General features: G+C 48.4%; 1 protein-coding gene across 8 annotated transcripts in view; it reads right to left on the bottom strand.

Moving 5' to 3' along the window:
- Positions 1-3,667: 3,667 nt before the first annotated feature.
- ACTR3B (actin related protein 3B) overlaps positions 3,668-12,123 on the bottom strand; it is a 126,402-nt gene continuing 117,946 nt past the window's right edge. For all 8 annotated transcript variants that reach the window (XM_072763217.1, XM_072763219.1, XM_072763218.1 and 5 more), the window contains 3 exons: positions 6,552-6,677; positions 5,145-5,228; positions 3,668-4,579 (listed from right to left, as the gene is read on the bottom strand). In XM_072763217.1, coding sequence (XP_072619318.1) covers positions 4,484-4,579; positions 5,145-5,228; positions 6,552-6,677 — 306 coding nt within the window. In that variant the 3' untranslated portion in view covers positions 3,668-4,483. The remainder of the gene's footprint in view (positions 4,580-5,144; positions 5,229-6,551; positions 6,678-12,123) is intronic.

The raw sequence follows: 12,123 nt of genomic DNA, 5'->3' as shown, positions 1-12,123 counted from the left end.
TCTAGCTTATTTCTCTAGCTAGCTTATTTCTTTTTTTTAATATTTTATTTATTTATTCATGAGAGACACAGAGAGAGAGGCAGAGACACAGGCAGAAGGAGAAGCGGGATCCCTGCAGGGAGCCCGATGCAGGACTCGATCCTGGACCCTCAGATCACGCCCTGAGCCAAAGGCAGATGCTCCACCACTGAGCCACCCAGGCGTCCCACATCTCTTCTTTCCACCAAACTCCCCTTCTGGGAGCGGGGACCAGAGACCCCTCTGGCCAGGTCACCGTCAGCTCACCAGGTAAGGGGGAGGGTAGATGGAGACAGAAGTGACCTGGTGTCAATGGGACCAAGAGCCTGGGGCTGTGAACTCAGGATTTCAGGCGACCTGTTCTCTGCTCCATCCCCCAGCAACACTGCACTAGTAACACAGAGCACCCCTCCTGAAACACTTCATCATCAGGGCTCAGGCACAGCTGTCAAGCACAAAGCAGAAGCAGGAAAAAAAGATTATATTCAAGACCAAAGTACACCTGGTGGTAAACTATTCAACATTTATCTGCAGTAAGTGCTAATGTAGCCAAGGGTAAATTAAGTGGAGCTCTGATCAATTATTACAGCTGATCTGACCCCTTAATATTGAAAACATAGCCAGGGCCTATCATTTAGGTTTTTGACATCATAAACCCTTAGGTTTCTAATTATTGACTTTTTAACAATTTAAAATTATATTCCTTTTTATCAATTAAAAATTCTGAAACTTTTGGTAGCAAATCCTACTAAAGTAATATATATTTGTGCCCACCCACACATAATTAGAAGTCTTCCATAGAAGCCCAAGCTAAAAACCAAAGGGTAAACACCTGAGAAATCAACCAGGGGATAAAGAGCTTACTTTTGAGATATAACACAGGGTAAAGAATTGGCATTTCAACATGAGAAAACTCCTTCCATGATACCAATATCAAGCTATAGTTTCTTCTCTCCTTTTTAAAAAGATTTATTTCCCTCTGACCATGTGAAATTGATGTAATTGCCAATTAGAGACCCCCACAATTATTTTGCCAATCAATTTATATTTCTACTTAACAAGCCTGACAGCAACTTTTAAAAGAAACATCATGAAATATTCTTCAATTAAGTTAAGAATTATTTAACAGATAAATATTCTTAATGGGGCTCTCTTGTGGTTTTAAATAAGCTGTGCACTTGATTAACCTCACAAGCTTGTTTGGCACAACCGTAATTTTTACAAATGAGATAGAATGGAGGGATCATAAAGAATGAATTAATCACAGAATGATCGGTACTTCAGTCACATGAGAGCTCTTTGTTCATATTAGTTAAGTTGGAGAATGAACTGGCTATTGCTACCATAAAATACACCCAGACCTTCCAGATTTCTGCAGGGCGGTTTCTTCCACTGGCTTCTTGATAACGGTGCCAACAATGACTGCCGTGGAGGGGAGCCTGCACCCCGAGACCTGCTACAGCATCACACGTCCACCTTCTCGCTACACAGAACACCTACCAGAGCTACATTTTAGACTGAGATTTTATTAGAAGTCTTGAGGTAATGATAGTGTCCCAGACACTCAAAAACCAGCTTTCATATAAAGTTACCCAAACACATAATGCTTCTCAGTAGAGAGCACACACAGCCTGGGAAAACCAGGGAGGGAGTGTGTGTGAACAGTAATCCAGTTCAGTATTTACTGTGCACTTACCATGTGCTAGGCAGTGGAAGGTTCCGGGGGCACAAAGGTCAGTCCCCCGATTTCAAGAACCTCAGTCTGGGCAGGGAGGTAGGGCATCTCTGGTGCATGGACAAGGAGAAGCTGGCTTGATAGGAGAGGTCAAAGGCAGCTTCGTCCAGAAGGGATGCTGGGGCCCTCCTGAGAAAGGGAACCCTTCTGGGAGCCGGTGGTTCCAGGACGCTGGCACCATCAGTGGTACCGAATCTCAGTGCATTCAACTAAAGCTCATCTGCAGAACATGCATGACCCAGACCAAAGACATCCTCGTGTTGGTTGTAAAAGGATGGCTCGCAGCACAGAGCTGGGTGGGAAGACAGCTGCTGAACAGGCAGCACAGGGAGGCTTTTAGGTGGATAATAAAAGTGATTCAATTACATCAACAATGTGATCTTAAAAGGCCAGGTAATGTTTAGATCCTACGACTCCATACAGAGGGCTTTTTAAGAAATATTTTCCTACTGAAAGTTCTAAAGGCCATTTAGCACAGGAACCTAAAATTCTTTTCTCCCGCCAAAACTATTTTTTAATGCAGTTGTGATGAGTAGGGTTCTCAGGACACAATAATTGCTTTATAACAGAATAACAATGGCTGAAATTTATTGAATACTTACTATGGGCCCATTGTGGCTCTAAGTGCTCCAACAACTCTTTTTATCTTACTTGCCTTATGAAATACAACAGTCAATGCACATGACCAAACATACATTGGCAAAGCATTATGAACAAAAATGAAAATAACATCAAATGTCCTTTATGATAGCTTCCTAGAACACATTCCTCACCAAGGGGTTTGGATTAGACGGGGAATATTTGATAGCTCCTTGTGGCCATTTCCAATCTCTTTTTATTCCAGTATCTTATGGGAATCATTCGAGAGACCCATGCCACCGGGTCTGACTGCCCCGCCCCCACCTGGTTGGGGTTATCCTTGCACTTTTACTAGGATGGTTATGAAAGCACACTTTAGAACATACGGAGCAATGACTCTCTGTTTCCTAGCTGGGCTCATGAGCATGTACTGAATTTTTCAGCCATGGTTTTCTACCTAGAAAATGGGGATCATATAATTCTGATGTCCTAGGGCTGTTAAAACTGAATTAGGTCATGTGTAGTCTGCACTTAGCAAAGTCCCACCTCGCACAGCGCTCTTGCTACCATGTGTCGCATGCACATGCGTGTCTGAAGGCAGAGAGCAGCCCAAACTCGGTGTGATCAAGACACTGGAGAAACCATGAGAAACCAAGACAGTCCGGTGATCCTGAGAAGCAGCAAAGCCCAGGGGGAAACAGAGAAACAGTTCAAAGTAAGAACCAAGGGGTCTGAGACTCTCCAGTGGGAAGACAGAGAGTCTGGGGTCACTGACCATCAATCAAGAATAAGCAGCAGGGACTGCCAACTGCATGGGAAACTCAGATCTCACCAGGCTGGGCAGAGAATTTCATTATTATTCTCATACTTGTTTCTAAACTTAAATAATAGAACTAAATGTTTCTTTATGAGGGCAAATTTTCAGAGAATAAAACCTACTTCATGACTTGGAAGAAATAGCGTAGATCATAGTTTGTAAAGTAACATCAGTATGACATGAAGAATGGAGCAACACTAACTCTCAATTTAGCAAAGGATCTTTCAAGCCAGCGACCAACTCGGCAAACGTCAGAACAGCTACTAGCAGCTTAGCAATGACTGTGAATTCCCAGGAAGAGGCACTGGAAATCCGCAGGGGCGCCCGTCATGTGGGCATCCGCAGTGCTTCTGGGGACGCGGTGGTGGCTGAGGATGGGCCGTCCTTGTCACTCTGGGAAATTTCCTTCCCCAAACTTGGTACCTATCACAAGATCCTCCTGTGAGGTGAGGTCATTCTTTAAAAGAAGTAAGGACACAAAAGGGAAAACCAAAAGACGGGCACAGCACAACAGGAAATCTTTATAAAGAGTCTAACCGCTTTTATTACAATGGTGCAAGGCAGCATTTCATCCAACAGTCACCAACAGCAAACCGGCATCTTCTATAAAACAGTTCCAGAAAGTTCAAACAGGAAGATGAAAAGATACATTATCTGTAATGATTCTCATACAACAGTGTTTAGTGTTGAAACTTCATGTCACTCCAATAAAGTATAGTCAGTGTCTAGCAAACATGTGGCAAAAAAAGTTCGCTGTTTTATTTTGTTTGCCTACACACATATCAGAACATGCCTCACAATTAAAAACGTTTTTTTACGGCACTCCATGACACCAATATCTATTCGTGCTTAGGATCAGCCAGTTGTACCAAATACCAGAAAATACAAAATGATAGGAAATATAAACATCAATTTGTATTTCAAGTTTATAACATTTTATTTACAAAAATAGGCCGGGGGGGGGGGGGAAGGGTCTGCAGCCCCATATTCTCTCCTGGGGGGACTATTTTGCGTCATCTTCTGAGTTTTTTTATTTCCTTACAATTTTGAAAGTCGAAGGTGAATTCCTTCAGAATTCAATTCACCAACTAGAAGCTGGGGAGGCGGGGAGGCAGGGAGGTGGGGGCGGGCAGAGGAGTGACAGGAGGGGACGGCCGTCGGACAGCGGGCACACGGATGGCGTGCACTGAACTGCCTCATGCACTTGGCGACGCAAGCACGCTTCTCGACATCGACACCAGACGCCATTATTTACAGGAGCTGCGGTCTTGTCCGGGCTCTGACAGAACCTGCTCACCAGCACGACGGGACCGGGTGACCGTGTCGAGGTAACGCTAAGACATGACTCCAAAGACAGGATTGTGACGGCAGATGCTGGGGCCATACTCCTCGTAGTCCTTCTTGGTGTGGCACACCTGAAAGAACTCGGGCTGGGGTTGGGGGGGGAGTGATTAGCAAATAGGCCTTTCAGGAACAGGTAAGACTCATAAACCATGCCACAAGCAAGGGATTCTCCTGACCTGACACCCCTGCTCCACGGCCAGAGCACTGCAGGAAGGCTTGTGCCCCTCTGAGGGCCTGGGCTACAGTGCTGGAGTTTATTTTATTTCTTTAAAATATATCCAACTTCCACTTGGGATCAACTACGTGCTCACCCTAATGAGCAATTTACTAGTTATTCACAAATTTGAGGAGAAAAAGGAATAATTGCTTTAAAAAGTCACTGGAATTAATGATTAATGCAAGACATCTGAGGTTATTTCTGGAATTCACTTATCCATATTACCTGTAACCCCTAATTAGCAAGGATGAATCCTGCTGTGCAGTGGGAATCACCACTATGTTTTATGTCTCTTAGAACTACAAGTGCCACTGTTGAGAGCCATGCACAATTAGAACACACGCTATTTATTTAACCTTCACAGGACAATATTTATTCAAACTCAACAAAGAACGCAGAAATGAAAATACAGAATAATCTAGAAAAGGACTTACAGTTGAGGCCAGCATTGAGCCTCCAAACCACACTGCATAGCGCTGCATATGATGTGTTATCACCTGAACCTCCACAGGCTTGGGCTAGAAAGTAGAGTAAGGAACAGTTACCTCCCAAGGCAAATGACAGGTCCTCTAATAGCCTCTCAGCAGAAAGAGGACGCTGTGCTCAAGGTGCTGACCAACGTGGGGCCTCTGCCCAACCCGTGGCACGAGGCCCATCCCTTATGTTCAGCCACATGTGGCCTCTGAGGAAGGCTCTGAGCAGCTCCTGCTGTGACTCTGCCCAGCCCCCAGGCCCCAGGCCCCCAGCCCACCCCCAACCCTGGCCCCAGCTCCCCTACACCGCCCAACCCCCAGCCCCCAACCCCCAGCCCAGGTGCTGCAGAGAACATAGCACAAAAGTCAAAGAGGGCTTATCTTTCACCATGCTGAAGGCATTTTAAACAGCAAAAAATCCAAGCCATTAACCTGATTTTTTTTTTACTAAACAAACAAGATATGTTAGCATCACAGAGCCAGTCCCAAATACCATCAAGTGTCCCAAAACTACTGTGAGAAATACCCCTTTGTCAAGAGTGTGCATTTGCTCTCCCGATCCCATACCAAAGCCCAATCCAGCTCACTAAGGGTGATTATCTTAGAGGAACACATGCTATGGCCCTGCTACTGTCAGTTATCTCTGTTTAATGAGAACATTTCTGAAGTACATCAAAGACCCTCCCTGTAAACTGATCCCCTTTCCCTAGATGCCCCTCATCACACAACAGGCCTGATCCCCTGCAATACAAAGAAACTCTGCAGGCAGGACAGTGGCACAGGGGGTCAGCTTGGCCCCAAGGTGGCTACAGCCAGCCCAGCAGGTCCACCAGCCTTAGCGCTTACACTCCTGGTAAGCTACACTCCTGGTAGCCATTCAGGTAACAAATCTCTGACTGTAATTCATAGAGCTGCTGAAAGACTGATGAACCTGTGCCTACTTTAGGCCACAGACAGGGGACCCTGCTGGTACTCTGTGAGAGGGAGAGCTAGCGGCCTGGGGTGGGGGGGGGGGGGGAGGGAGGAAGGAGGGAGGGAAAGCCTGGGAGGAAGAAGGGAGGGCCTGGGAGGGAAGGAAGGAGAGCCTGAGAGGGAGGGGGGAGGGGTGGGTAAGCAGGCCCAGGAGGGAAGGAAGGAGGGAGAGAAGGAGGGAGAAGAGCCTGGGAGAGAGGGAGGGAGGGAGGGAGGGAGGGAGGGAGGGAGGGAGGGAGGGGAGGAGGAAGAGTCTGGGAGGCAGGGAGGGTGATCAGGCCCAGGAGAAAGGAGGCAGGGAGGGAGGAGGGAGGGTGAGCAGGCCTAAGAGGAAGAAAGGGAGGGAGGGCCCTGGGAGAGAGGCCAGTCAGGTCTCAGGCCCCGTCCCCCTCCTACCTTGATTCGGCCCCCGCTCAGCTCCTCACTGAGTCTCAGCCTGGCATCCACCACCCGCTTCAGATCTCTCTGCAGCCGCCGACCAAAGTCCCTGAACATCGTGGAGCCTCCTGAAAGAACGACATTCTAAAAGACACAAGCAGAGGGGTTTCCTTTGATGACATCACCCCCACTCTGGCCTGGCACCCGCCCCACTGCTCCCACCACCACACCACAACCATGCTAAGGTGGCGGTCGGTCGGAGCAAAGCCTAGGCAAGCAGGGTGCAGGTGCTCTTGGCACCCATCACCCAGCAGTGGCCTAGGGTGGTTCTCCACACACTCCCTGGACAAGAGCGTCACCAGCACTGGGCCAAACTGTGACTAATACACCAACTTGCTATGATGACCTAAGGCCACATCAGCAGTCTCTTTAGTTATTTTGCCTTAATAATTACTGGGGGGAGGATGGGCTTTCATTTACTATATGAACTGGCTTAGAGCCGGGGACAAAGGTGCCTTGGGGGCTGCCCACTGGCCTCCCCCCACAGGCTGCTCAGTGGCCAAACAGTAGCCTGGGCGGGAGGAGAAGGGGGGCTTGTGACATCCCCTATCAGATTTCCAGGACATAAACGTCATGTGCTCTTGGGCTACAGGATATTGTTTAGGACACGAAAGCAAAAGTGAGTATATCTGACAACCTTTTTTTTTGTTTTAACAGAAAACATCACTTGAGAAAGCTGTATACATGGAAAATGAAGCGACCCTTCCTGGAGCCAGGAAGCCCTAGCTGAAGATCCTGCGTGCCCACTGAACGCAGGAGAGCTGCCCGGCTCCCCCCAAGGTCACGCCCGGAGCACTGGGGTGACGGCAGGAGCTCGCCTCCCCAGCTGTCATGGAACAGGAAGGGGGAGCCTCCCCTCCCATCCCTGCTGACCTGGTCACAGGTGACAGGACAACACCGCGCTCCTGAGCCAGTGCTGAGGGGACCAAGACTGCCCCGTGTTGCTGACTCAAGTGGGCCACCCTAGACCCTGCAGAGGCTTGGGGCTGCGTCTCCTGCCTGGGGGTCTGCGCCACAGAGGTGGCACCATCATGACCCCTCAGCGGCCGGCCCGTCCACCAGCACACGCCCTGCGGTCACCAGGCCAAGGCTGCCAGCCGCCTTAGCTGGGGACAGGCCAGGGAAACTCAGGGAGCAGCCATAAAACTGAACCAACATGTTCTCACATCTCCAAAGCCTCACGTACACCTACTTTTAAGAGAGGATCCATGGGCGCCTGGGCAGCTCAGGGGGGTGAGGGTCCAACTCTTGATTTCAGCTCAGGTCAGGGTCTCAGGGTCTTGAGATCCAGCTCTGCTTCAGGCTCTGCGCTGCGCAGTGGAGTCAGCTCAAGAGTCTCTCTCTCTCTCTGCCCCACCCCCTGTTCACGCGCCCCCGCTCTCTCTCTCTCTCTCTTTTCTCTGTCAAGTAAATAAATCTTAAGAAGAGAAAGAGAACCTGAGCGTGGCCTTTACGGCCAGGAATGAGGGGTGATTCTGAGCTAAGGCGTGCACGGCCCTCCCCAGGAGCAGCCCAATAGGAGCCCAGGCCCTAAGCAACACCAGGGTGTGGCCCTTGCACCCCCTCCTTCCAACCTCCTACTGAAAGGAAAATGACGCTGCCCTTGGCAGACCCCTGAGCTGGGGGGGCCTCCCCAAAGAACACCCAGTAACAAACACACCACATGAAGCACCGGTAAGGACTCCTTGCCCCCCAGAATTGTGCGCACACAGCCAGCCTTCACCCGTGCACATCGGTGTGCGTAAACTTGTTTGCTCTCAGAAAACCGTGGGCTCTACGCCCAGGGAGCCCAGCCTGCTGCCTCTTCCGTATCGTGAGGGGCACTCGTCCACTGACACCACTGCCACCGCCCCCCCCACAGACACACAGACTCAGGCACCTGTCTGTTCCCCACAAGTTGCAAACCCTGATGTCTCGAGCAACATCCTGCCCCACGATCCACGTCATGAAGAATCACTGTCACACTCCATCTCCTTGGGGAAAACTGTGTCAGGAACAACAGGAGACGGTCTGGTTCCTGTCAGAGTCCAGGGGCAGCCACCACAGCCGCAGCTACAGATACACAGACTTGGGGTCACCCAGGTGCTGACGCTCATGTCCTACACCCCAAGAGGTGAGGTCCGCAGGACCAAGTCCCTGATAGGGAAATCCCAAATAAAGCAGAATGACGGTCTTCTGACCCCATCTCCTGTCAGAGAGGTGTTGTCACCTGGTGACACAAACCACTTATCTGTTTGCCATAAACAATCACAACTTGAAAGCACTCTTAATATTTTGGTCATCAGATGCCAGAACAAGCCTCAACTGGCAATGGTCCTGCTTTCTAAACACTGGTCAGTCCAGCTGGCCACCTTCTGGAAGGAAAGCCCTCAGCTGACATCAAGGAAGAATTAAGCAAGAACTGGGGGAGGGGCAGGGACAGCATATGCCCGACAAGTGACAATTCTAAGTGTGCCTTTAGCGATTAGTTTTTTGCTATTGTTTTCCAGTTACTTTTATTTTTAAATCCCACCACAGACAACTCCTCTAAAACCTTTCCAGGCTACATCTGCTACAGGCCTGCTCTGCGGCAGAGAGCTCAAAGCAACCACGGGGTATGCGGTGGCCCAAGGGTTCCTGAGGTCAACCAGGCTGTCTGTGAGCACCCCACCGACCCGCCTCGGCGTGGGCAAGAGGCCACAGTGGCCCCTCTGTGAGTTCATCCAGCCCTTGAATGACTATCAAAGATATGGAACTGCTTTTAACCAAACACCCAATAGTATCGGCCAAGAAGGTTGATATGAGTTGATATCAACCCAATCTCTAAATCAGTGGCTGTTCTTCTGAGGGGGAACCTGAAGGACATGTAGGGCCTTCCCGCTTCTGTCAGACAACTGTCAGTCAGGTTCCCCACCTTCAGAACGGGCCAGGGACAGGGCCTCACATGGAGACAGCGCATAAGATAGTCCGTGAAGGCCTAAGGCAGCTTCTCTTGGTTATCAGGGTCAGGAAAACTTACTGGCTTTGACCACATGCCTCAGAGGCCCTGTGCTCCAGTGACAGGCCTTCCCTGATGTGTGGACAGAAGCATGCTGTGTCCACTCTGTCCTTGTCCCACCCTGCTGTGCTACTCGGTGAGCCCCATCTTCCCTCACCTTACTGCTCTCAAACTCTGTCCTCAAACTCTGCTGGCTGAGGGGTGGGCGGGTGGCAAGCTGCTGGGGGGCAGACAAACACAGGGAAGCTGAAGCACAGAGAATGGGGCAAATAGCCAGACAAGATGAGGTTACAAAAGAATGCCTCATCTTTCTTTGAATTCCTTTTTTCCCTCCTCCCTTCCCGGCACAACCAACCTCGACAGCCTGGAGTCAGCTGTAAGCATCAGGGGCCTCCTACACTCTTCCATGCACACCTGTTCTCACAGGGGCCAACAAGAATACCTCGTGGAGCAGAAACTGTAACTGGGTGGGTTCATTCACAGGCTGGAAGAAGGTGTCCGAATCTCTGGAATCTAGAGATTCTCAAAGGGGCCTGAGATCTCAAAAAAGCGAGAAGATGTAAAAGATGAAACTTTAAAACGCAACTTCCTATCACTGTGGAGATTTACATTTTAAAAAGTTAAAATTTTACATCTCTTGAAAGCATCTTAAAGTTGTTCATTTCAGATTTTTCTCTAAAAAGGAAATGTTTGTTTCTTACATAAGAAACTGCTCTGTGACTGAATCTTTGTTATTGCCTGAGGTGCCCAGGAAGGTCCCCGCGAGGTCAAGCTGTGGATGCACTCAACCGGCAGTGATGTGGCCCCACGAGCAGGGTCCCTGCACCTAGCGGCACTCCCCCCAAGCACCCACCCAACAGGCCCCTGAAAGAGAGATGAGACATTTTGGGAGCAGGCATCCATCTCAAGAGGATCTGTAAGGCCAGGTCACACCCAATGACAGGTAAAAGACAGACAAGCCCCTTTTCCACTGCTCTGCTTGTTATCTGGAATTATTTCGTCCTCATTTCATAATGGGTTGGAGCTCCATCCACACCATTATTATACTCTGTCACAGTTACTATGGTCAAAGTCGGTGAACTCAGACACCACACAACACAGGGAAACCTGAAGAGAATACCAGCGTGAATGCCGACAAGATCAGGATAGCCCTATCCATCAGGAAGATTCAGGAGAAGTCAGAAAATTCAGAAAATAATGTTATAAGCGCAGAAAGTACTCAGAAAATGATAGGAATGTGGAATAGGACACATAGCAAAGGAGCAGAACTAAAAAGACTGAATCAGGGGTGGTCTGAACTCAGGTTGTACTGAGATTTACTTACATAGAACGCTCTGTGTCAACGTATATTTAAAGTTCACGGTACGACCAGAGATGAAGAAAAGCAAGTCCCTGAACTAAGTCAAGTCAGTTAAGACACTCAAAGGGACAAATGGTAAGACAAAACACCAATAGGTCCCCCTTGTGGACAGGATGACTCTCACTGACCATGGGAAATGGGCAGGATGGCTCTCGCTGACCATAAGTGGACAGGATATCTCTTGGTTTTTTTGTTTTTTAAGATTTTAGTTATTTATTCATGAGAGACACAGAGAGAGAGAGGCAGAGACACAGGCAGAGGGAGAAGCAGGCTCCATGCAGGGAGCCCGATGTGGGACTCGATCACAGGACCCCAGGATCATGACCTGAGATGAAGGCAGACACTCAACACTGAGCCACCCAGGTGTCCCCCCAGGGTGGCTCTTGTTGATCATAGCAATGGACAAGATAAATCCCACGGACCATGGTAAGTGGACAAGATGGCTCTCATTGACCATGGTAAATGGACAAGATAGCTCTCATTGACTATAGTAAATGGACAGGATGACCCTCACTGACCATGGTAAGTAGACAGGGTGGATCCCACTGACTATAGTAAATGGACAACATGGCTCTCATTGACCATGGTAAATAGACAGGATGGCTCTCGGGGACCAGAGTAAATAGACAAGATGGTTTTCATTGACCAGGACAGGTGGACAATATAGTTCTCATCGACCATTATAAGTGGACAAGCTGGCTCTCACTGACCACAGTAATGACTGAGGATGGCTCTCATTCACCAGGTCAACTAAGTATCACTTTATGAGACCTTACTGGCTATTGTGATTTCACTCTAAATCTTTCCCCATTTCTGCCCTAGAAGAGATCATCTGTATCTAGCAGATTATAAGGCTTCTTCTGTTGATTTTGTTGTGGGAGAAAATAGATTAAATATAAAATACAGTACTTGGTAAAACACAGCTAGGTTGACATTAAGTCCCAGGAGTGATGCCTGAACTTAACAATGATTCTATCTTCTTGACTAAGGTATACACAGGGATCTGTGCACAGGGCTCTTAATAATTTTAAATCATCACATCAATCAAACTAGTACTTCATCTAGAATGACCATTTATTTTTCAAGTAAATTTCTACTTACATTTCAAACAAGATAAGCACAGTAAACTAGCTTTAAAAAAATCACTGTTAATGGTTATTTTAATATATTTGATCCTACTTTTTTGGAAAAGA

The sequence above is a fragment of the Vulpes vulpes genome, chromosome 7 (genome assembly GCF_048418805.1).
Source record: "Vulpes vulpes isolate BD-2025 chromosome 7, VulVul3, whole genome shotgun sequence".
Lineage (NCBI taxonomy): Eukaryota > Metazoa > Chordata > Mammalia > Carnivora > Canidae > Vulpes > Vulpes vulpes.
This window is presented reverse-complemented; position numbering and strand designations above follow the sequence as displayed.